Genomic DNA, 25,283 nt, shown 5'->3' with positions numbered 1-25,283 from the left:
TTATGAAACTGGTTAGACGTATGACTCAGAATGGTACTTTGGTTAAGCCCAATATGATGTGTGATCATTTTGTTTATGGGCTTTGTGCATCTTGGATGTATAGGATTGAGTTCTATTTATTGTGGTAATTTTGGTATGTAGTCCAGAAAACCCAATTAGAATTTTGGAGCCTTTAATGAGAAGGCTCCCTTATATTTCCTATATAAAGGCTAGGTCCCCCTCTTCTTTCCATATGGTTGATAGCTTGCCCCATTGACGGCTATCTTTTGTGAGGAGCAAGGAAGGGAAGACCCAGTCGCTATTATTTCAGGTGATTGAAGAACGTATTCAATATGTCTTCCGCGGGTATATCTTTCAAACTTGAATACTGTATTATTATGATTCTAAATCTTAGCATGTTATTATTTATGATTAACATCCTAGTGCTACATGCGTGCACCACACTCTTGCACATAGCTGAAGGTGATATATAGATAGAGTTGCCCTAAAATGGGCTAGCACTACATTAGTACGAGAAGTACTAGTACAGTTTCAATTATATAGACCGGAGCACCATTACGACAAAGTGGTAAAACGGGATTTGTTCGCAGTAGCATCCAAATTGGTCGTTTGAAAAAAAATGTGATCATCATTAAGGGAGATTTGGCCATGGTGATCAGTTGGATATGGAAGGAGGGGAGAAGGACGGACGTACGCTCTCTTATTGATGACATCCGATGGCTGGTGCGAGATTGCAGGATGTTTTAGGCAGTATATGTGTATAGGGAGGCGAACAAGGCAGCCAACTGGATCACCTCCTATGCAGCGCAGCATTCCGAGGAGAACCTCTAGACGCATCAGGAGACTAGCCTTTCACAGTTATGCCATTTTGTATCTCTTGACTCTGCTGGCTACACATACATCATTGTAGGGTGAGCAACCGTTGTACCAAAAAAAAAGAAGTGATAATGAATTGATCCCTTTTTTTTGAGTAAAATAATGAATTCTCTTAGTTGCTACATGCAAGGCTGGCTTGTGTATTTTCAGTGTGTTATTTTTCTTTGAACTATAGCAAGTAGATACATGTACTTACCTATGCTCAAAATAATATGCTCCGAGTTATATCAGTTCACAATGTTTAAACGCCCAAACATGATCCAAGTCATGATTGGAGGGTTATCTTAGTGGTCCCACCCCTCCACCTAAAATCTCCGAGATTATAGGTTCAAGTCTTGAGTGGTGACGCTCCCTCTTGCTTATTCAAATTGTCGAGGTCTAGAGGATTATTCTACAAGAGCGATGTATTTTAGATCGAAACCTCAGTTTGAAATTCGAAGCCACGAAAGAATAAGGGATGCAGTGAAGTCAAAAACTATTGCCAGGCGAAAATAAAGAACCTAATCCTTTTGATTTATTTCATCTTACCCATTATAAGTGCATAAAAATATACTTAATTATATATATATATATATATATATAGACACACACACACATTCTGCTAAATTAATTCACTACTGTATTTGTTGAGAAAGTATTGATATATATTTCTGATTTTAAAATTATTACCCATGCTTGTATTGGTATACATAGAATTAGAACTAGTATGGATGTTAAAAAATTCCAAAAAAGAAAAGCTATTTGCATTTCAAAATGTACCCAAAAGTTGTCCATTGGATATTATTAGTGGATTGCCGAGAAAAACATTTAAGACTCAAAAACGCAATCCAATCCACCAATAAATCACACTGCAAACTTAAGTTTGGCCTTTTTAGGTACACTATAGGATTTGCGCAACAACATTCATGTTAAAAATATCCAAGTTATTTCTACTTTTATATTATCATAATGCAAACTACTGTGAGCCTTCATCTGCATTTCCAAGCTTTGTTTATGATCTAACATGTACTCCTCTTTTAATGAAGGAAAATAGTTGGTAATTCATTTTATCAGAACTGCTGTTATGGCATATATCTTATTTCATTCATACATTCCTTTCATCAGCTAAAAAAGCTGCTAATAGTATACAATGTTGGTATGAACAAGCTTGGTTCCAATCTTTTCTCCATCTATAAGGGGATTCTTGTGAAAATTGTTTAAATATTATTTTTGATAAATCAAGCTGATACCATGTTCGCTAAAGATTGTCTAGATGTCCAAATAACAAATTCTTAGAATCGTGCATTTATTAAAAAAAAATTTATTTAATAATTTTCATACCTACAATCCGGAAGAAGAATGATAAATACAATAAATCACATTAAGAGGAATGTACAACCTTTATTTTTTTTCAAAATTGTAAAATCTCGAAGTGCCTATTCCATTCAACTCTCCTCTTTAATTGGGCTCTCTTTAGATTTTTGTTATTCATGCTTTATAAGATTTACTTATAAATAACTTATTTGGCCATCTAGTGAACCGAAGCATATATGTTTGAATCCATTCGTATTCGAATCCATTTGGATACAAATACAAATTTAAATATTTAACTAATATCTATATCTATATTTATAAAAAAAAAGAATAATAATATAGATAGACAACTATCCAATCTATATCTAAATGTTTGATTTTGTTTGCAATCATATTTAACCTTATATAGTACTCAAAAACTTTTTTAAAAAATAAATGATCAGACTAATATATTGCTAATTTAATATATTTTTTATTTAATAATATATTTGAAAAGTCACAAAGTTTAACTGTCTATTTACATTCATATTTGTCTAAAATAAATATGTACATGAGCTTTTGCATACGATTAATATTAGCAACTGCATCCATATTCATCAAATATAAATAGATGTGAGTATGCATAATACTTATTCAATCAATTTTCAATTCTGCCTCCACTCAGCATCATGCTCTTATCCATTTTCATCCCTTCAGGACAGATGGACAAGATTTTATCGGCGTACATTCGCGCATGGCGGCAGCAAGACAAGCCAACGAAAGCGGTTTAACGGCTGTCGAGACCGGTAGCCAAGACCAAAAGATCGGATGCCGGCCCAAATCTGGTACGACCCCTGTGAACTTAACTGTATTTGGGCCTCGTCGCAGCATCCTTCCAATCCCTTTACGCCACATGGCCTAGCACTTACAATATTTGGGCCTTGTAGCGAATGTGAAGCCCCAGCCGGCGACAATGGCACGTCAACTTCCATTAAGTTTGGGAACCACGACTTTCTAACCCATCCTGTTATTTTTTTCCGATCCGAAGTTAACGACACCGCCTTTGCCGTCTCCCTCCAACCAACTCGTTTGACCCCTCTCTCTTTCTCGATGGCCGTGCTTTCTTATTCCTTCCAACTCCTCCCATGGACCTTCTCGGACTGAGAAACCATTGAAGCGGCGCAGAAGAAACCCTAGATCGCAGTGCGCATCGGTTCTCTCGGCCGCAATGGCGGGCATCTCCATCGGTTTTTTATTCCCCTCGTGGTGGGAGATCGAGGTCACCGTCGCTGTGGCGCTTTTCGTGATAGCCGTCTACACCTTCTTCGAGTGGTTCTCCGGTGGCCCGGGGATTGAAGTCTATCATTTGTCTGGTGGCGATGAGCCTCTACCAGCGAAAGAGTCTCTTCCCGACGATAGGGAGAAGGTTAGTTCTTTGAATTTGCTTTTTCTCTCTCTTTTTTTTCTCTTTTTAGAAATATCGATTTTTGAGGAACTTGGAATTCAAGTCGAGTATTTGATCGAGAAAACAGCTATTCTTGGATATCCAGATTACTTAGTAGCCTGTGAACTTGATGGTTCCATCGGTACAAAATGATTAGGAGAGTCAAATAATCATGGTTGAAAATTCTAAGGCTTTCTTTTAAGAGAAAAAAAAGGGGAAATTTTTCAGTTTTTAACTGTTAGATTCGTCAAAACAACTACATGGAATAGGCTTTTCTAGTGCTTTTGTTTATTTTTGTACAATTTTCATTTTCTTGATTATACTGTGGGATATGTACAAATTTTTAGTGCTATATATCTGAATACCTGTACTGGGTGTGGATGGAGTTTCCCACAAAGGTTATTGAGTAGACACAGTTACTGTTATATGGCAAATAATATCCCACTTCACATTGATGTCCCTAACCTTTGTTGGACGATGCTGGAAAAACATGTTATATGTCAGCATCGATGATATTGAGCAGCAACCATCAGTTACGGTGTGGTGTAAATCAAACAATTATACTATGATACAGAATGCAAATAGCTTTCAGAAAGGAGATAAATGCTGTGTAATTATCTTCAAAATGCTTATTTATGATTCTTTACAATTGGCACTCTGTCGGTCACCAAAAGAGCAGCGAGAACTAAATTGCAAGACTTTGAAATTTTTATTTCCTATTCTAACTGGGTCAAATTGTATCTAGAAAGAATGGGTAGTAATACAATTTTTGGGCGAGAACTGAGAAATTGAGCAGCAAAAAAAGAAAGATGACTTATGTAACATGGAAAAGATAATAAAATTGGAGTACTGGGAATAGTTGAGTGAGGTAATGGAGGGTAGACAAATCCAGGGTGACTTGGTTTGTAAGGGTAGTGCCTTTTCCTTTTCTTTTGAGTAGATGGTTAATATGTGTCGAAACCAAGGTTCGTCATACCAGTGCATACTGCTTTGTACTAGGTGTACTGTAGACCAAATCGAGACTCATGGGAAGGAGGGGAGGCATACTGAGTCTTGGTATGCCGAACTAACACCTGTACCAAGCATACTAGTATTGTACCCGTGTGGTACCGGTATGAGGTCCGGTATTGAGATGGAAAACTTTGGTTGAAATAAAATTCTTGGTATATTTATTATTATTATTGTCTACATCAAGACAATTTGTTGATGATGGAATTTGTATGTTAAGCATTTGTTTAGTCAATAAATTTTTTGGTGTTTGACATTGTTGTTTTTGTCATGCAAACGTTGGATTGGGCATGAAACTTCTACTAATTTACTGCAAGCAGCAGCATCCTAATCTGTGATTAAATAGGGATGTATTGCTTCCTTTTATACCGCAAACATGCACATAATGCATATATGTGTTACCACAACCATTTTTCCATATACAACCAACACGTCAAGTTAGGGAAGTCAAAGGGATGTTTCTGGGCAATGCATATGTAGAATTATGAATAGACCTGACACAATGTCCCAGTTCAAACTAATATGATATTGAGGAGCAGGCTGGGCTGTTGGTGTTCCTACATAAAATCCCAAATTCCTGGTAGATTATGCATAGAGTATTTTACCAGCATTTTCTGATTGCTCCTGCAGCATGATTCTTTATGATGACATTCATGATTAATTTGTGTGCTGAAATTAGAGAAGCTGACTATTTTCTCTATCATACTGGTATTAGAATAAACTAAAACCAATGCTGAAGTGTTTTTGTTTGTTGAATTATTGGATTACTAGCCAGCATGGTTGCATTCAAATTGTTATCTAGTGCATCTGAGATTGGAGAGAGTCCGTCCTTTAATTTTTATGCCCAACCTTTCTTTTTGTTAAACTCATGATAATAAGAAAAGGCATGCTGAGGGCTTAGAGTTTTGAAGAGCATCAACTCCTTTCTATTCACTATTTTAAAGCTCATCTGATTAACCCATTCTGCCTCAATGTCCTGATTCAAGAGAGAGGCGCGTACAGAGCTCACAGTAGATGCGAGTATTATAATTTCGGGGCAACTAGTGGATTGATATGTAACTGACCCATTTTATTGGAGGACAATATCTCTCTTGTATTATCTCCCCAGGCCATGATTAAATGTTGATTCTTTGGTGCCTTGAGGCATTTTCTGTTAGGAACAGTTTAGCGCTCAAGACAATGACCATGATGCCCTGGTTTTCACAATTTGTTTCCACAGGCATTGGTCATATCTATATTTTTAACTCTCATGTAATATTATACAGCAGAGTGTTCAAACATTGTGGAAGCTCAGTAGCTTAGCAAATATTTTTACACGTAGACCTGCATACTGTCCAAAGGAAAAATGGAAAAAGATATGACTGAAGCATATGATAAGTGTGCAACTGTTTACGTCACTGCTTTCTTACATTGCTACTTGTAAAAGTTGGAATTTCATTGACCCAGGTCCTCTAAGTCCTGTCCTTATTTGGTGTATTAGGGAGTTGTTACAATCATGTTTTCATGTCACAGTTAAAGCATTTGCTGTACTAGTCAAGTAATCATGATTAAACTTTGTTAACGCATGCTTGAGGTAGTTGATGGGAAGGAAGAAAGGAAAAATGTTGAAATAATAATGGTCCACATGGAGGCTTTGTAACAGCAGTTGATGTTGCAGAAGTTACCATATTATTATAAACTTAACATTTTTTACCATATCATTATAAACTGAAATTGATTTGTATGAGTGTTTTAAACTGTAAATTTTTGTTATAAATTGATCTGTACGTCTGTCTGATTATTTGTATGCATGTATGGATGCACACATGTTTATGTAATTGAGCACACAAGGCATGTACATATGTATGTATGCATGTGTTATTGGTCAGTGGGTGGGAGGGAGTGGTCATGTGCATATTTTTAAATTGTTTTCCTTTTGGCACTTGCTTGAATATTAAATAAGATTTTTAAACTTTCTGAATTTTGCAGTGCTAAGTTCTTGGATTTGTTACCTTCCTGTTGTATCTTTAAGTCGATTATGAACATGTTTTATATTCACTATTGTTAGCTCACCTCTCAAGGGTGTAAATGGATCTGCATGTCTAGTTTTGTTGTCTACATTTTTGTCTCTACAATTTTATGTTAATTTCAGGTCATATTTGTGTATGTTTTTATCTGAGATTATGGTTTTTGATGTTAAAAAAAAAAAAAAATCAGGTTTATGGACTCAATCAGTAACCTTACTCATTGTCTGTTTCATGAAATAATTCTTCCATTTCTTTGACATGCAGTTTTCCACTTATTTTGTAGTTGAGCCAACTTAATGGAGATTCTCAAGGCATTTCTGCATATTTGATCAAGGTATTTCGTGTTGGGTAATGCTTCTCTTGGATGAGAAAGGACTTTTGATCTCTGGAGTCTGCAAATATCATGACTTGCTTTCTCCATTTAATTTAGATTTTGTTGCTGTACATAAATCATACAATTATGCTATTTATTTGGTTCTGTTGTGATGGCCTGTTGTTGTTCTTTATTTCAGTTGGAACTGTTGGCTGCGAAGAACCTAATTGGTGCAAATTTGAATGGCACATCGGATCCTTATGCAATAATTACCTGTGGTGAACAAAGGCGGTTTAGGTGACTATATTGACTTTTTTTTTCACTGATGATATTTGAAAAACTTTACACTTGGGCAGCTAGTTTGTCCTGAATTAGTTCAGTCTACTGGGTATGATTGTAAATTCTCCGAACTGTTTATTTTTAGTAGAAAATCACCCTTAAATTATTTCTAAAAGATTGAATTTGCAGCACCTTCTTTGCTAAATATTTGGTAATTAGTCATTACCTAGTGATCTTGACTGGTCATTAGATATGGAGGAAAAATGTTTGAATGACCAGTTGTTACCTAGTGAATTTTTAAGCACTTGATGGATAAAAAGATGGCTAGAATTTTCCTTTGCCATGTTTAGTGTTGGTATTTCTTGGAGGTACCTTTACATAGAGTGCGGGTGATGATTCAGTTAAATAGTGGAGATTCTGGTTATAACAAGGTTAAGCTGATCCCTTGTTTCGACACCATCAAATAACGGAACAAGTATTGGAGTCATGGTATGCTGTACCGGTCGGTACCGGGCGTACCGTACCCGTATTGATGGGTACCGGTATCGGTACACCAATGTCGGTATACCTGGCGTACCGTATACCGTATCGTACCGACACTCGGTACGCCTATACTAGTGCGGCACCGGTACAGGGTTCGGTACCGATACGGCGAACCTTGATTGGAGTAGCATACCTGCACTGCAGTATTAGTGAAGTCAGAAGTGGGTCTGCAGAAAATGATAGATGCCTGGAAAGATGGGGAAGAAAAGTTGTTATGGGTTGCACCATGTAAGCTGATATGGGGCATCATTGTCTTCCTTTCTTTGATAAAATATCTCATTTTTTCTAATGATTCTTTGGCGGATAGCCTACTTTTCTTGTGCAATAGTCTATTCTATTACACTTAAGGAGCGAGTAGCATAGCGGTTTAATGTGGATCTATGAGTGGCTGAGAGAAAAAACAAACTTATACTCCAACAATCATCCATATCCCTCGCCCATGACAGTCATGCACTTGGTACACAAACTACTGCTTTTTAGATATATCATGGTAGGCTAATAAACCATAGCTCCGTTTTGTGGCTATGTTCAATCTTTTAAGGATAATGAGGGATGATAGTGGTTTATTTTTTTAGTTCTTACACTTTCATTTTTTGGGTTATTGAAGTATTTTTTTTCCTTTTTCACGTGTTTCTACCACTTAAATTTATTTTGCATATCTGTTACTATGGAACTCAAAAGTGAAATAGGCTTATGTATTCTAGTGATATAATTTGATTATGAGTTTCAATGAGATACAATGTCATGGAAACCTTCTTGTTGACCAGATTTTTTTTTAAAGGGTCTAAAAAAATTATTCTGAAATGTGTGCCTAAATACAATCTTTGCTATCATCATCTTAATGCAGCTCCATGGTGCCGGGATCAAGAAACCCAATGTGGGGTGAGGAGTTTGATTTTATTGTTGATGTTCTTCCTATTCAGGTTATTTCAGGTCCCAGTATTCCTAATTCATATTAGTTTGTTTATTTAGACCACTTGAAATAGGTCCTTAGATAACATTATATGATGAAATAGAAATATTTTCTGAAGGATTTTTGAATTTGCCCTTCACCCCTTTTATGAAACAATTTGTCTCCCATAATCCATTGAGCGTTAATTTTATCAGTCCTATATTCTGTTAGGGACAAGTAGTTTTAACTCATGAATTTTATGATGCTATAATAAGTGCCAAAAGATTGTAATCTCATAATGTTTTAATCGTTTCTTGCCTTGTATGTTGTGTCCAGCAATAGATATACATTAATCACGTTATGTTAAAGCAAGGACTCAAGTCCCAGCAGGACGTCCCGTGGGACACCAGGATGGGGTACCATCCCAAGTATCAGGACATGACCATCTCACCATTGTCGTAGCATCTCGATCGGCACGACTTGGGGCATCCTCTATCCAAAGTGTCGGGATGGGGCTAGATGGTGGCGTGTCCTGCTCTATGGGAAAACCGGGACAACCCTGCTCATAGGATTTAAAACCTTGTGTCAATGCATCATGAATCATTTTGCATGGTGTACTCATCACATAATGTATAATGTCCTCAATATATTGTTGTGTAATAAGCACTGAATGTGGTTGTGCATCAAGAAATAATCATATGGCCTGGGATGCTATTTATATAATGTTAAGTATAAATATAATTGTGTTCTTTTGCTCATCCTCATATTGAGCCATATTCCATCCTTCAATAAACCAATGAATTTTTATTGCACAACTTTCTGTGATGGACTAATCATGATATACTTCATTGATCTGAGACAAAAGCCACTGGCTATTTCCTAAACAGGTAAGGTTTAGATTGTGGCTCATGATGCTTATATCATCATAGGTTGCCTTGTACATACAAGCATACTTCGACAAAGATGTATGTAGCTTAGAATATGTAAATAGTCCACAACTTTACACTCAAAGACCTGTTTCCTTAATAAACTACTTTTTGACAACCAAAACATAAGCCTTGTTTCCTTACCAAGCTATCTTAAATGATGTGATTTGGGCAAAGATAGTACAAGAGATCTGCATGGGAAAAGAAATGGATTAAGAGGTCTCAAAGAGTGTGGTATCCTATTTTAGTTTCTTAGAAGCAAGAATTTAATTCTTAAAATGTACTGATTTGTCCCAATTAGTGCTAGGAATTGGCTCATGGCTGACTCGGCCACGCTTTGGGCCTGACCCGAAATGATTCAGGCCAAGCTTGAGCCTAAAATTCATGGCTCAAATAAATTTTGGGCGGGTTCGGGCTAGCCCTTGGCTTGGCCCAAAGCTCCGAGCCTGCATCCCAGCTCGAAGCCCAAGCTTGAACCCTAGCTAAAACTATTGGTTTTAGTCAAGGTTCTTCATATGAACGCATATCACCCCGTACCGGGTGTAATGTATGTACTATTATCAAACTAACCCCTATATCAGGTGTATCAGTATGGTACCAATATGGGGTCCACTACCCTTCCATCAAAACAATTTACTATTATTATTTCTAAGACCTAGGTAAATGTAAAACTGGGTTGCCCTTGTTGATTGCGGTTGGAACCAACAAGTATTGGTATGTCGGTACTAATTGATACTTGTTGAGATGGGAAAGAAAAAGATACTCGAGCCTCTTTTTTTCCCTTTTTGCTTTGCAGTAGAGATGGACGAGCCAAGGAATCCTCCAAGACCATCCAAAGTCCAAGCACAAGTAGGGCTGCATGACATGGATGATGGGGTAGAGTAGATTTTGCTTGCAAGTTAAGTTGACTAAAGATGGATAGTAAATGATATCGCATCATATAAAGAGGATGTTTCAGATATTTGGCTATTGGTATGGCACTCAGGCATCTAGAGTTAGTTAAGGCACGAGAAAGAGCCAGAGAGCTAGGGTCAGTTAGTAGATAGGGGCTAGCTGGGCCTCAAAAGAGGTAATGTTAACCAGGCTAGCAAGGCTACTGTGTCCAGGTAGAGAGTTGGTCAGGTTGGGAGCAAGAGGTCCAAGTTGAAATTTGTTGTGCCAGCTGATCTGGTAGAAGTTGTTGACTACTAATTATTATGGGATGACAGGTAAGATTCTCGAACCCTAGAACTTGGCATATATAGATCATTTTAGGATATTGGCAATAAGGATAATGTTGTAGAGGCTCAATCCATTTACCTGCGAAGCAAGTTTTGACCATGTCCCCTAGGATCAAGAGCATGAGACTGGTAATGGACATGATGCAAAGTTGAGGTCATTTTGGAGGAGATATACTATTGTTTGAGCATGCGACCCACTGACTAATGATGTTGCAAGGTGAGTGAATCAAGGAGGATCCAAATTGCTCGGGCATGTGACCCATCATATCCAAGGGGACCTGAGATTTTTTACATGAGGCAATGTTGAAGTCATTTTGGAGGAAATATACTATAGTTTGAGCATGCAACCCACTGACTAATGATGTCGCATGGTGAGTGGATCAACAAGGATCCAAAGCTGCTCCAGCATGGGAACCAGCATATCAAAGGGGACTTGAGATTGTGTGAGCATGCAACCTTGTTGCCCAAGGTGACAACCCAAGAGGGGGGGGGGGTGAATTGGGTTTTCTAAAAATTATGTTCCCAAATTTACTTTGAATTAAATGCAGCGGAATGATAAGGTGTTATCTTATTTAAGCTCTAGGCAATTACAAGTAAAGCAGTGAAAGATTAAGCTAGAGCAACTACACTATGCAAGTATGAAAGTAAAGCAAGATGCATAAGAAAAACAATACAAACACAAGCATGTATAGTGGTTCGGTGCACCCTAAGCACCTACATCCACTCCCCAAGCATCTTCTTGGGAATTCACTATAATTCCACCGATTACAGTTCGGTTGTTTTACAAGCTCACAACCAACTTGTTTTCACGAGATCACAACGAACTCGGCCGATTTTCACAGGCTCACCGACTAGAACCAACCCGATTGTTTTTTCGGGCTCACAATCCAACCCAGTTGGTTTTCCCCGGCTTACCAACTACAACCTATCTCGATTGTTTTCCGGATTCACAATCAACCCAGTTGGTTTTCCCAAAGGCTCACCAACCAAAATCTTTTCGTTTGTTTTTCGAGCTCACAAACAACTCGGTTGGTTTTTCCCAAGGCACACCAACCAAAACTTTCCCTTGTTGAATCCTCCTAATTCAACAACTTCCAATTTAGGTTTGGAAGAACTTTTACAAGTGGAAGAATTGAAAGAATTAAAGTACACTAGAGTTTTGCTCAAGATATAAAACACAAATGAGAAAAGGAGCAAAACTCGGGTTGGCGAAGTGGTTGATCTTTGAAGCTCTTCACCAATTGGTTGAGGTTGAGGATGTGATCTTGAGGCTCTTGGTGGATGCTCTGATTGATCCTAACTTGAATAGCTCACTTCTTGCTCAAATATTTGGCCCTTTTGTGGTTTGGCGTTATGCTCTCTCTTTTGGAGTTCTTGAAAAGATTTGATCTTGTGGAGCTCTTCCTCTCTTTGTTTTGTGGTGTTTTCATGAATTTATAGCCTTAAGAACATGTGGGAAGCTTCTCCTAGCCGTTAGAGACGAAATAGAGCCGTTAGAGATGAAAAACTAGCCGTTGGAGTCGTGAAAAACTAGCCGTTATGCCTTCCAGCATGCTCGAGTCGACTCGGCTGAAGCAGGAGTCGGCTCGTGAATAGGAGTCTGCTCAGCACTGTAGCTGGAGTCGACTCGGCACTGTAGCACTGAAAAACTGTTTTCTGTCCTGACTGAGAGCGAGTCGGGTCGGCACTGTAGCGAATCGACTCGGTACTGTAGCTGGAGTCGGCTCGAGCACTGTAGCCAAGGTCCGCTGTACTGGTACCGGTCGGCGTACCCGTGGCTCTAAGCTTTCAGGAGTCAAAGTGCCAAAGTCAACTCTAAGCTTTCAGGAGTCGACTCGAGGACTGTTCTTTTGAATTTTTCTTTAGAATTGTCCCTCCAACTTGATTTCTTTGTACTTGAAACTTGGGCCAATGAAGTGTGGCTTTCTTCTAACTTTTCTTGAGAACTTTTGAGGCCTTCTTGCATTCTTCTAACTTGCTATATTCCTTATAAAACAAATTATCTTTCTTCTTGCAACACAACCATTAGTAATTATACTTTAAGATTTTGTGATCATCAAAATCAATCTTTGGGTCAACAAACCTGTCCAATGAAATCAAAGATGTCGCACGCATGTCCGCCTCTCGAACATGTTAGGATTCGATTGATATAGTAAAGAAGATGGAGGCCTTGGTGAAGTAGGTTGGAGCCATAGAGGGAGATAGAGGTAAGGTCGGGAGGGAATGAAGAGGGAGACAGAATGTGTCTTAAGGAACAGAGGGTGGGGGAGATGGAGGTAAGATTGCTTTAGTAATTGGAAGGGAAGGAGAGGGAATAAAGAAGAGGTGTCTGTAGTGATTTCTTTTTTTTTTTTTTGGAAGCGGTGGACTTTATCCAAAAAGCTTACCCAAGAAGTTATTATTTAGATTCCTTGGCTCTATATAAGTAGCCAAAGTCTACCCATCACGCAACGATATTGGACTAAATAAAAGGCCCACATGGATCCTTACATACTCTCCTTGTTTAAGCCTCGGCATCCTTGCCAGGCTAACGATCCAATCCAATCAAATCCAATTATAAACAGGATGAATGGCCCGTGGTTAGCTCTAAAAGGGCCCCTGTTATAGGTCCACTAGTCTATATAGGTTATAGGTTGGATCCGCTCTAATACCATTTGTGACAGTCTGTGATCTCACCTTAAAAAAGCCGGCCAATAGGTATTATTTGGATTCTTTGGCCTTGTATAAGAACCCAAGATCTCCTCAGTGCACAACTAATTTGGGACTAAACACATGTCACATAGGTCCTCACATTTCTTTTGCCATCCTAGCCTATATTATTGCTAGTTTACTTACCATAATTATCATCAATTAGATCTATTATTTAGTAAGTCTGGCTGCCCTTGTGTCAAGCAATTTATTTTTTAACTTTGCATTCTTTCTTTGTCCTAGTTCCATCTTAGTGGTTTAACCATTACTATTGTAATTTAAACTTTGAGATCTCGTTACCATATGGTGCCTAGTTCCAAAAGAGTGACATTTTTTTGGGCATTATATCATCATCTCATTAGCGCATTTGTTAAATTAGCGTATCATTTTACAAGTGACCTCTTTTTTGTGATTGGGCATCCTTGAGTATCTTTGCATCTCAACCCATGAAATTCGCAATTTGGCCTTTGATTGCTCATGTAGATTACCATTCTCTCAACTTAGGCCCCATTTGGCAAAGTATTTGGTGGGCTAGAAAACGCTTTCTGGCATTCCAAAAGTACTTTTAAATGGTATAGTAATGTTTAGTAAAAAATCGAAAAGCTGTTTTGGCTCTGTCAAAAAGCTTAAAACATCTATTTGGAAAAAGCTTTATTTTGGAGCTTCTCTCTAAAAATGCTTTCTAGCCAATGTTGGAAAGCTATTTTGGTTTTAATAAAACTTTTTTGATGACTAAAATGCCTACTAACAAATCTCATGATTACATATTATATTATATCATATCATATCTGTTGAGGGAAATACAGGTCACCTCGAAACACATGATTAGACGACCGACCTCAAACGTCCGACCCCGGGCGACCGACCTGGTGCCCGACCACGGATGACCTGGCGCCAGACCAGGCGCCCGACCCTAAACTCTCGACCTCGGGAAGCCCGACCTGGAAAACGCCCGACCTGAGAGGGCATCCAATCCCTAAAAGTCAGACCTCACCGACTGCCCGTCATTGTCACCACCTCCTACGGCCCAATTCGGAGCTACGCCTTGGGCGGTTTACGCAACAATTAATGCGTATGGTCTCTGCAGACCTCCGGCCTACGCAATAATTAATGCGTATGAACTCTGCAGACCTCCGGCTTACGCAACAATTAATGCGCATGGTCTCTGCAGACCTCCGGCTTACTCAACAATTAACGCGTATGGCTTCCGTTGTCTACGGATCTCCAATCCTCCACGGCAGACCAGCTCGGCCGCGATCAATCAGCCATGACAACTCCATGATTCCGACCTTATCCTCTACGGCAAAGCATTAATTCTCGCGATCGTGCATCAATTTATGTGACGTGCTCAGCCGTACGGCAATCTGGTCCCGTCGCATCGCAGGTAACTCAGCACCTCACTATAAAAGGGGAATACCTCTACCATAAGAAGGGGATGGAAAAAAACTCTAAAAGAGAGGCTCCTGTTCATATTCTCCCTCTGACTTAAGCATCGGAGGGCTGGGGCCGGAAACCCCGGCCACCGGCTTTTTGCAGGCCCCCCACGGAGGGCGCTGCTCGCCGACGTATCGCCGCCCGCCAGTGTTCGCCATAGCTCCTCCTCCTCAGCCGACGGGCGCCCCTGAGTCTAATTTCCAGCAACAGTTGGCGCTAGAGGAAGGGCCCCGAGTCGTGGCCATGAAGTTGAGGAGTAAAGGAGCTTCCAATACTTTCCGGCGTCTCCCGCCAAGCCCTGGACACTCTGTCCAAAACTCACCACCTCCGGTTGATCCGGTTCCTCAAGTCCACCCGGAACATTTCAATATTCTAATCCAGCAAGTTCAAACTCTGGCCGCTGCCATCCAAAGCCTGCAGCGGGCAAAGACGCCACCCATGCCGCCTCCTCAGGCCCCGGTCCGGCCGGTCCTTCCCCCAAACGGACCGGTCCTCCAGGGCCGAAGCCTCCATGGCTCTTCAAGGGCCAACAACGAAGAGCAAGCGTCCCCCCAGAAAGAAATACCGGGAGAAGATATGGACAGAAGACTACAGCCCTCAGAGGCTGAGTCAGCCTCGGACCGTCACGAGCTGGGACAGACTACGGTGACAATCCCCCAGGTTGGGGAGCTCGACAGGAAAGTCGAGAATCTAGAGCGCCAGATTGAGGCACTCCAAAGCAGGAAGGCAAGGCGCGAAGGAAACTTTGAATTCACCACCAAGTCCCCCTTCTCTCGCTAGATCGAGGACGAGCCGGTCCCACCGAGGTTCAAGATGCCCCAAGTGGAGCCCTACAGCGGAACCACCGACCCCCTCGACCATTTGGAGAGCTACCGAGCTCTCATGGCACTGCAAGGGTCCTCGGAGGCCGTGCTTTGCAAGGCCTTCCCAGCGACCCTCCGAGGGACGGCTCGGCTTTGGTTTTCCGAACTAAAGCCGAGCACGGTATCCTCTTTCGAGCAGCTCGGCAGGCAGTTCGCCACTAACTTTGCTGCCAGCCGGCGCCAGCGGCGGACATCGGACTCTGAGGATGATAGTGTTATTTTGATGATTAACAAGCAATTATCTAGAGCATGCTATAAGTTAAATTGATACTTCATTTATAAGTTCATTACTCTCAGTATATTTGTTTAATTGAAAATGGATAAATGGCCTTGTTCATTTGGATGAATCTAACCTTGAGAATGCAGCAAAGTGTGGTTTGAGTCGACCCATAGGTTGATTGGGTCGACCCCGGCACATCAAGAAGTCATCTGGCACACTCCTGCAAAAATGGCACAAATGAACAGTGAGTTGGGTCGACCCAAGGTAAGCATGAGTCGACCCAACCTTGAAGAACCTCAAAAACACAACTGAAGAATGCTCTCTGGATTTACTGAGAGGGTCGACCCAAACAGTGGTTGAGTCGACCCAAGCTTGAGTCGACCCAAACCCTGAGAGGGTCGACCCAAAGGCAAGACAGAAAGACAGACAGAAATTGGTTCTCTGGAATTACTGAGAGGGTCGACCCAAGAAGAAGTTGAGTCGACCCAAGTGGACTTTGAGTCGACCCAAAGAATGGTTAGGTCGACCCATGGGAAGGAAGGCTGAAATTGAAGTTTCTGTGGTTTCTGAGAGGGTCGACCCAAGGAATGTTTGAGTCGACCCAAGGCAAAGTTGGGTCGACCCAAGGACAGGTTGAGCCGACCCAAACACGGGCTGAACATAACGGCTAGTTGTGCAGAAATGCTTTTTGGACTCCCAACGGCTATAAACGGCTAGTTTCTTCAATCCAACGGTCAGAAAGGACTATTTGGAGGTTGGAGAAGTATTTAAGAGGGAGTATTCATCAGAGGAAGCAAGCTTTTGGGAAAATACATTAAGTGCATTCAAGAGAGAACCCTAGCAAGGCAAGCTTCATCCAAGTGCTTCATTCAAGAGTCAAAAGAAAGGGGTTGAGCAGATTCAAAGAGTCATCAAGAGCTCCATCCTCCCTTGAAGAGTGAAGCATCCTTGACAAAGAAGAGCAAAACGACTTCAAAGCGATAAATACTTTCTAACTCTTCTTTGTAGTTCATATTGTTTTATATGCTCATTTAGGAGTTTGAATCTTTTCTTTTTATTTGTTAAACACTTTGTAAAGGTTCGTTGGTGAGCCCGCAAAACCAACAAAGGTTTTTGGTGAACCCGGAAAACCAAGTGTATAGGTTCGTTGGTGATCCCGCAAAACCAACAAAGGTTTTTGGTGAACCCGGAAAACCAAGTGTATAGGTTCGTTGGTGAGCCCGTAAAACCAACAAAGGTTTTTGGATTGTGAGCCCGGAAAACAATCCAACTGTAATCCGCGGGATTATAGTGAATTCCCAAGGGGACGCTTGGGGAGTGGACGTAGGTGCTAAGGAGAGCACCGAACCACTATATATTGTTGTGTTTGTGTTGTGCGTGTGCTTACGTTTATTCTTGCATCATCTTCTATCTTTGCACTAGTTTAAATCATTCAAATAGTTTAAGGAAGCATCCACCGCACTTAATTAAGAAAACGTTTAAAGCACCAAAATTTAGAAGAAACCAATTCACCCCCCCCTCTTGGCTTGTCACCTTGGGCAACAAGTGGTATCAGAGCAAGGTGCTCTAATAGTACTCATTGATCTCACAATCAAGAGTTAAAGATCATGACAACCCAAGTGGGATATTCTATGAGTGAGGGACAATTAATTGATAGACCTCCACTATTTGATGGTATAAACTACACATATTGGAAAGCACGCATGCGCATTTTCATTCAAGCACATGACTACGATTTATGGAGTATCATAGTCAATGGGCTACACACAAACACTAATCATGATAAAGAAAGGGCTCAGCAAAATGCAAAAGCCATGAATATTCTATATTGTGCATTGGATGATAGTGAACTTAATAGCATATCTTTTTGCTTATCTGCTAAGGAAATCTGGGATACTTTAGAAAATATTTATGACAAAATTCAGATTAGCTCACATGTGCTTCAATTACACACTAACAGTGAGCCTGCAGAAAAAGATGTTGAATCTCCCAATCCAGAAGAAAGAACAATAAATGAAGAATTCGGTGATGAAAACAAGGACCCATACCCAAACACCGAAAAAATTCAAAAGCTTCCTAAAGACAAAGAAGAAGAGGAAGCAAGAAGAAAGGAAGAAAGAGATAAAAAGCAAGAAAGCCTTGACCAAGGAAGAGTCAAGCAAGAAAATGAAAGTGAGGAGCAACAATAATGATACTAGCTCCAAAGAACTACAAGAGATAACTAACTTATGCCTTATGGCACAAGAAGATAAGGTAAAATCTGAATCTGATTTCACACCTAATGAATTTCAAGAAGAATTCTCTTATGATGAACTATTAAATGCTTTTCATGATTTGTATGGTGAATGTAGAAAATTAGCTACGAAAAATAAAAATCTTAAAAAGCTAAATCTGGAAATGTCAGAAGAAAGAAATTCTTCCGCTGAAATGAAAGACAAATCAAATTCTGAGAATGAACGCTTAAGATTAAATTCGGAAGAATTGATTCAGAAAAATCAGAATTTAATTAAAGAAAATCAAAACTTAAGTGATGAAGTTAACCAATTGAAATCTTTTATTAACAAATTCACTGTAAGTTCAGAAAGATTAAAAACGATGTTTGAAAGCCAACATGCTGTTTTTGATAAATCAAGACTTGGCTGGATTCCTTTGCTCAATAATAAACCCCTAAAGAAAAAGGTTATCAATTCGCCAAGCAAACCATCAAATAAGATAACTTATTTCAAACATAAAAAGATTGGGCATAAAAACTTTACCTATGGTTCTAATACGAATAAATCAAATGGTAAAGTTATTACGATTAAACAGATTTGGATTCCAAAAGGAACCATATGCACTAACCCTCAAGGACCCAAGCAAGCTTGGGTACCCAAAATGAAAATATGAGGGTGTAGATGTAGGTGTGCCAAGCTACCCATGGAATAAATGAAATTTTCATACAAATGGGTGCGTTAACACATAATTAAAGATAAGTCTCAATTTATTCATTAAATCTAGTATAAGGTTTAACATTCTACTTCATGTATTGAAATTATCTTTTTATGAAATTACGATACTCTCTGCATCAAAGTTTTTAAATGCCTCATATGTTAAATCTTATCTCAACGATTTTAGCATGAAACTTTCTAGTGCTTGCATCATGATAAGAAAACAATGAATGGATATATATATATATAACCTTCTTCTTCAAGTTTACAAAATCTAAATTCCCTCTCTAGTATAAACACTTGATGCTGATTTCATACCTTCATGTTAAAACTTTATTGAGCATAATACTTATGAAATCTTATTTCATTATTTGTAAAGGTATGAGTATAATTTATCATTATATCACTCATTCCTTATGTGATTATTTGAAATATATTATGATTTACTCTATAAGTCGCATGTATGCATCATATGTTTCAATCATAAATGATTAATGTGTCGTGATCATAATGGGAATTCTACTAAAAAGTTTTATAACAATGGATTGTTTTTTCTTTATAAGTAATTCTCAAGACTATTCTAAAAATCTAAGATTAATAAATCTGATCTTCAAAGTGTTTCATTTAGTATAATCATTGTATCCTTGATTGAATGATTAATATCCTTACATAAAATTATCTCAAATTCTACTGATTAATGTTAACACGTCATGTTTAATCTGAGCATAAAAATATTCTAAAAGTATGAATATTAATTTCTTTGAACCATCTCCCATAAGTCAAATGTAAAATCTTAATTAACCTAAAAGAAAATTGCCTATCTCTCTGAAACAAGATTATTTGTATTGAAAGCCGAATCATAACCAGAATTTTGATAGAAACAACTATTTAAGATAATTTGATTAAAACTTAACTGGTATATCTTATTGATAATTATCTTAAGCAAATAGAATCTAAGCTAAATTGCTTCTGAAAATAAGAAATTGGTTTGACTTTGATAAATCTTCCTATTGCCTCACATGGGTGTCCTTGAACCATATTATTTAATAAAATTATCTCTTTAGTTCAAGTGACTTGTGCTTGCTTATACTTAGGCAATCTCTTGAGTAAAGTGACTCAAATTCAATTATTGTCATGTCTCATGTTGAGTCATCTAGTTAAGAAATATGTTGTATGAATGTTTTTGTATCCTAGAGAACCTAATGAATTGCCTTCAAGAAAAGAAAAAGATTTTGCTAATGATACAGAATTTATGAGCAAGAAATTTCAACTTGAAGGACACATCGATGAAAGATACAATAAACATTCCCTTGCAAACAAAAAAAGAGAGAGATTTTCTTCAGCCAAGGGTGTAAAGAATCTAAAAGGTATTTGGCTTGAAGAATGCTAAATGCACTGGTAATCTAAACTCTTCTCTTGCGAGTTAGTTGAGCAAAATCAATAGTGTGAAATTATATGGTTGCATGATTAAACCTTTAATTGTTGATCATCTTGATATCATGCTTCATTCTCATGCTAGTAATAATTGTTTCATGGTGTGATTAAACTACCTTTTTCTATATAATGCATAACCATGAAATACACAAGCTTATGCCTCAAACCTCTAATTCAAAATAACTTGTGATAAGCTATGAATCATTGGGCATAATGAAAATGCTGTTTGCATGGTATATATTTATATGCAGCATATTAGATTAATTTTTTATTCTGCTCTTTCATGTAATTACTTGAAATAATAAAAAGAAAGAGAGATAAAGAAAAGAAAATGAACAATTATTCAAGGGAATACTCCAATCTTTAGGAAAAGCAAAACAAGCATAATATATTTGACACATTTGTGAGACTAATATGAACATTCCTTTTGGAAGAGATAAAATCTGTAATTAATTACATAAAAAGTTTGAAGTGAACATTTTAACCCTTCTATATTGCTCATCATAGGGATGGTGCTAATGGGGAGGCTAGTGGTAGTACCCGGCACTATTTGACCCAACTATTCGGTGTAGGGCATATTAGGGACGGCACAAGAGGGAGGCTAGTGGTAGTACCTCGTGCCCCTTCCAACTCCACCGGATAGGGAGCAAATAGAGTATAGAGCATAGAAAAGTAAAATCAAAAGAAATGAAGATTAGAATATTCACTGAGTGGTTAAAGAAAGAAATTCAAAAATGAGGAAATGAATGACAAGATAAATGAAAGTATATAAAAAGCTTGTGAAAAGCCAAATGAAGTTTCGATCACTTGAAAACACACCTTAAGGATAAAAGCTTAAATTTAATTTAAAAATGCTTCTATCGTTGCGTTTTTGTAACTTTCATTATATACTTCAATGATTGCATCATTTTGGGGAATAACTCAATATGATTTCTAGATGAAATCTACGGTTTAAGAAAAATAGAATTACTTTGGATACCTTGGTTGGTTGCTCCGATACGCATATGAAACATATCATTTTTTATCTTATAAGTGTACTGAAATTGGTCTAAATGATGTGTTTTTCAATGATCTTGATTGCAAATAAATGGTTCTAAACATATGATATTATTTTGATATTAAAAAGATTTATGGTGCTTCATATATACATTGCTGAAAAACTATGACTAAGAAATTAATTTTTTTTTTCCTCTCCTACATTATTAAAGACTTCTATCAAAATATATATGTATATATATATTATTAAAAGAGTGAATGATCTTAAGTTTAGAAATATTTCAGCTCACTCAAATGATTCTTAAAAGAAAGAAAATGTAAATGCTTTTGAAAGAATTTGAGCTTCAAATGAATTATTTTCTGATTAATATTTCAGTACATTTTCTCAAAGATTAAGAGGAAGCATAACTTGTTCTTAAAAGATTAAAAAGAGTGATTGCTATAAATTTTGAATAATTCTAGATCACTCTACATTCTTGATATCATAAAGTTTCAGTTTTATTCACGTTTATCATTAAAATCTGAAATTCAACAAAAGATAAGAATAATTAAAGAAGAATGCATCTTTTAAGGGGGAGCTTTAGATATTCAGTATCTTATCCTAAAGTTACTTTAATTTGATGCATACCTTGAATTTTATGGATTGATTTTGATGAACCTCCTTATATTGCAAGACTTGCTTTAATTATATAATAAGTTTATACCTTGAGATGAGTTCTATAAAGGTTGTCTTATCTCAAACTTTGAGTCTTATGAAAATAAAATATATTTTCGAGATTGACAATTTTATTGAACAAATTCTAAAACTCTCAAATGGAATGATTAATTAAGGGGGAGAAAGAAAATTTCAGAGGGAGAGATCATATAGAACTTAATCATGTAAATTCACAACTAAAGATGAGAGAAAGAATACTAAATGTAAAGTGGTATTAAACTTTGTGCCTCATTGAATATCTTTTGAAAGTTGGATTTTCATCTGTACTTAATTGGTAAATCACTTGTTTTGAAAACTAAGTGAAAAGGATTCCATTTGTCTTAGTATTGGAAATTTATTTTGGAATCTACTAATGAGCTCTTATTGGCTTGCACTTTAGTGTTTCAATCATGAGCCAGTTCATTTTAATTGATTTTGATGATATGATCTTTAAAGGAGTAAAAGAAAGTCTTTAAGAGAGCTTTCAAAGAACTTTCAAAGCCCTGAATTTTATGTATCCTACATTGCATAAATTCATATTTTGGTATCTATGCTCCAATACTTTTATATCATGAAAGAACTTTGAAGTCATTAAGAATTAAGGATTCAACATAATCTTATGTTTTTCGAGTATATAAGTTTTGATCTTTATCTGCTCTTGTACTATACTCTAAAAATTAATTAGATTGCTCTCATGTTGCTATATACTTAATATATTAAAAAAAAGGGTATTGAAGTTTCATTCGTGCTTTCTTTGAATATTATTCTTGATACTCCTTGAAATAACTTGAAAAAGATTCCATCTACACTTGATTTCAAAACTATCTTTGGAATCTATATTTAGAGATCACTTCTGGCTTATATCCTAAATATCTCATTCCTAAAGCCAAACACATAGAAATAAGATATGATTTTATTAGGGATCATGTGCAAAATGGAAACATATGTATTGAGCATATATGCACTGAAAAACAATTAGCCGACATATTCACAAAACCCTTGAGTGAAGATAGATTCTGCACGCTAAGGAGAGAATTAGGTATATGTGATCCTTTTTATTGAAGAAATATAAAAGGGAGCAAGTAGTCTCATGATACATTCCTCCAATTTCTAAAAATTCATGAAACATGAGTCAAACTTGTTATCTATAGATTCCTTACTCATGTATCATTGTCCCAGAAAGAATTTATAAGGATTGGAAGCAAGAAAAATTTTTAGAAGCAAAAAGGAAGAGAAAAGAAAAAATTCTGCACTTGGGTCAACCCAACCCAGAATAGGGTCGACCCAACGTTGAGTCGACCCAAGAAGTTTCTTGAGTCGACCCAACGTCGGGATCCCACTGTTAAAAGGGGGACCCGTGAGCTATCTAGGGCACTGTTTACCCTTTGTCCTCTTCCGAAAACCTTATTTTCCACTCTCAAATCTTCTCCAATCATCTCCAAACAGTAGATTACTTCAAGATCTTGGAGAAATGGGACCCGAGAGAGCCGTAGCCAAGCGATCCGGGAGAGTCTCACGATCTTGTTTAAAGACTAGGATATGTATCTAGTTCTTATATGTATTTGGTGGTTATCATGCATCTTTAAACTTTGATTGAGGAATATTGTATTTGCTTTTGCTTTTGATATACTAAAATGTTCCTATTTTGATCAATGAAGTTTGAAGTTTGGTATTTATTGCATCTTTTCCCATGTACCTATTTGATGATAACAAAAAGGGGGAGAAGTAAAGAAAGAGTAATAGGGGAGAAGTAAAGATATCTTTACTTCTCCCTTTACTTCTCCTAAGATACTCTTTCTTTACTTCTCCGCCAAGATGATCTTTGCTTAAATAGAGTAACAAAAAGGGGGAGAAGTAAAGAAAGAGTAATAAGAGGAGAAGTAAAGAAAGAAAGAGAAATAATTTGTAAAACAAATTGAAAATCATATAGGAAAGCATATACATCCAAGGGGGAGCAATTTGCAACAATGAAAATGATCAACTCAAAAATTTATATCAAATTTCAGAATTTGGCACACATAAATTCAGAATTTGGCACGCACCTCTCGCACCCCGATACATAGCCTGAAACTCATATTATCTCAAATTTTTGAAGTTTCATCGCTAATGAATTATAAATGAAAGGGGGAGCAATTCAAAGAGTCAAATTGGCAACATTTAAATGATATAGGGGGAGATTTCACAAGTATATATGAAAAGCTGAAATTCAGCAGTTTAATCCCTTTTATAAACTGATTTTAAAGACAAGTATCAATAGGCTTATACTCTTTATTTTGTAATCATCAAAAAGGGGGAGATTGAGGATGATAGTGTTATTTTGATGATTAACAAGCAATTATCTAGAGCATGCTATAAGTTAAATTGATACTTCATTTATAAGTTCATTACTCTCAGTATATTTGTTTAATTGAAAATGGATAAATGGCCTTGTTCATTTGGATGAATCTAACCTTGAGAATGCAGCAAAGTGTGGTTTGAGTCGACCCATAGGTTGATTGGGTCGACCCCGGCACATCAAGAAGTCATCTGGCACACTCCTGCAAAAATGGCACAAATGAACAGTGAGTTGGGTCGACCCAAGGTAAGCATGAGTCGACCCAACCTTGAAGAACCTCAAAAACACAACTGAAGAATGCTCTCTGGATTTACTGAGAGGGTCGACCCAAACAGTGGTTGAGTCGACCCAAGCTTGAGTCGACCCAAACCCTGAGAGGGTCGACCCAAAGGCAAGACAGAAAGACAGACAGAAATTGGTTCTCTGGAATTACTGAGAGGGTCGACCCAAGAAGAAGTTGAGTCGACCCAAGTGGACTTTGAGTCGACCCAAAGAATGGTTGGGTCGACCCATGGGAAGGAAGGCTGAAATTGAAGTTTCTGTGGTTTCTGAGAGGGTCGACCCAAGGAATGTTTGAGTCGACCCAAGGCAAAGTTGGGTCGACCCAAGGACAGGTTGAGCCGACCCAAACACGGGCTGAACATAACGGCTAGTTGTGCAGAAATGCTTTTTGGACTCCCAACGGCTATAAACGGCTAGTTTCTTCAATCCAACGGTCAGAAAGGACTATTTGGAGGTTGGAGAAGTATTTAAGAGGGAGTATTCATCGGAGGAAGCAAGCTTTTGGGAAAATACATTAAGTGCATTCAAGAGAGAACCCTAGCAAGGCAAGCTTCATCCAAGTGCTTCATTCAAGAGTCAAAAGAAAGGGGTTGAGCAGATTCAAAGAGTCATCAAGAGCTCCATCCTCCCT

The 25,283-nt window shown here is 37.9% G+C and overlaps 1 protein-coding gene across 3 annotated transcripts in view; it reads left to right on the top strand.

Annotated features, from left to right (window-relative positions):
* Positions 1 to 3,194: 3,194 nt before the first annotated feature.
* The window catches only part of LOC103707747 (BAG-associated GRAM protein 1-like), a 52,330-nt gene continuing 30,241 nt past the window's right edge, over positions 3,195 to 25,283 (top strand). For 2 of the 3 annotated variants that reach the window (XM_039128222.1, XM_026804882.2), the window contains exons 1-4: positions 3,195 to 3,574; positions 6,890 to 6,940; positions 7,119 to 7,216; positions 8,589 to 8,664. In XM_039128222.1, coding sequence (XP_038984150.1) covers positions 3,377 to 3,574; positions 6,890 to 6,940; positions 7,119 to 7,216; positions 8,589 to 8,664 — 423 coding nt within the window. In that variant the 5' untranslated portion in view covers positions 3,195 to 3,376. Of the gene's footprint in view, positions 3,575 to 6,870; positions 6,941 to 7,118; positions 7,217 to 8,588; positions 8,665 to 25,283 lie in introns of all 3 variants that reach the window. The other variant, XM_026804883.2, reaches the window with a different exon arrangement.

Source organism: Phoenix dactylifera, chromosome 7, assembly GCF_009389715.1.
Source record: "Phoenix dactylifera cultivar Barhee BC4 chromosome 7, palm_55x_up_171113_PBpolish2nd_filt_p, whole genome shotgun sequence".
Taxonomy (NCBI): Eukaryota; Viridiplantae; Streptophyta; class Magnoliopsida; order Arecales; family Arecaceae; genus Phoenix; species Phoenix dactylifera.
Note: the sequence above shows the minus strand (reverse complement) of the source record. Positions and strands in the feature narration are given on the sequence as shown.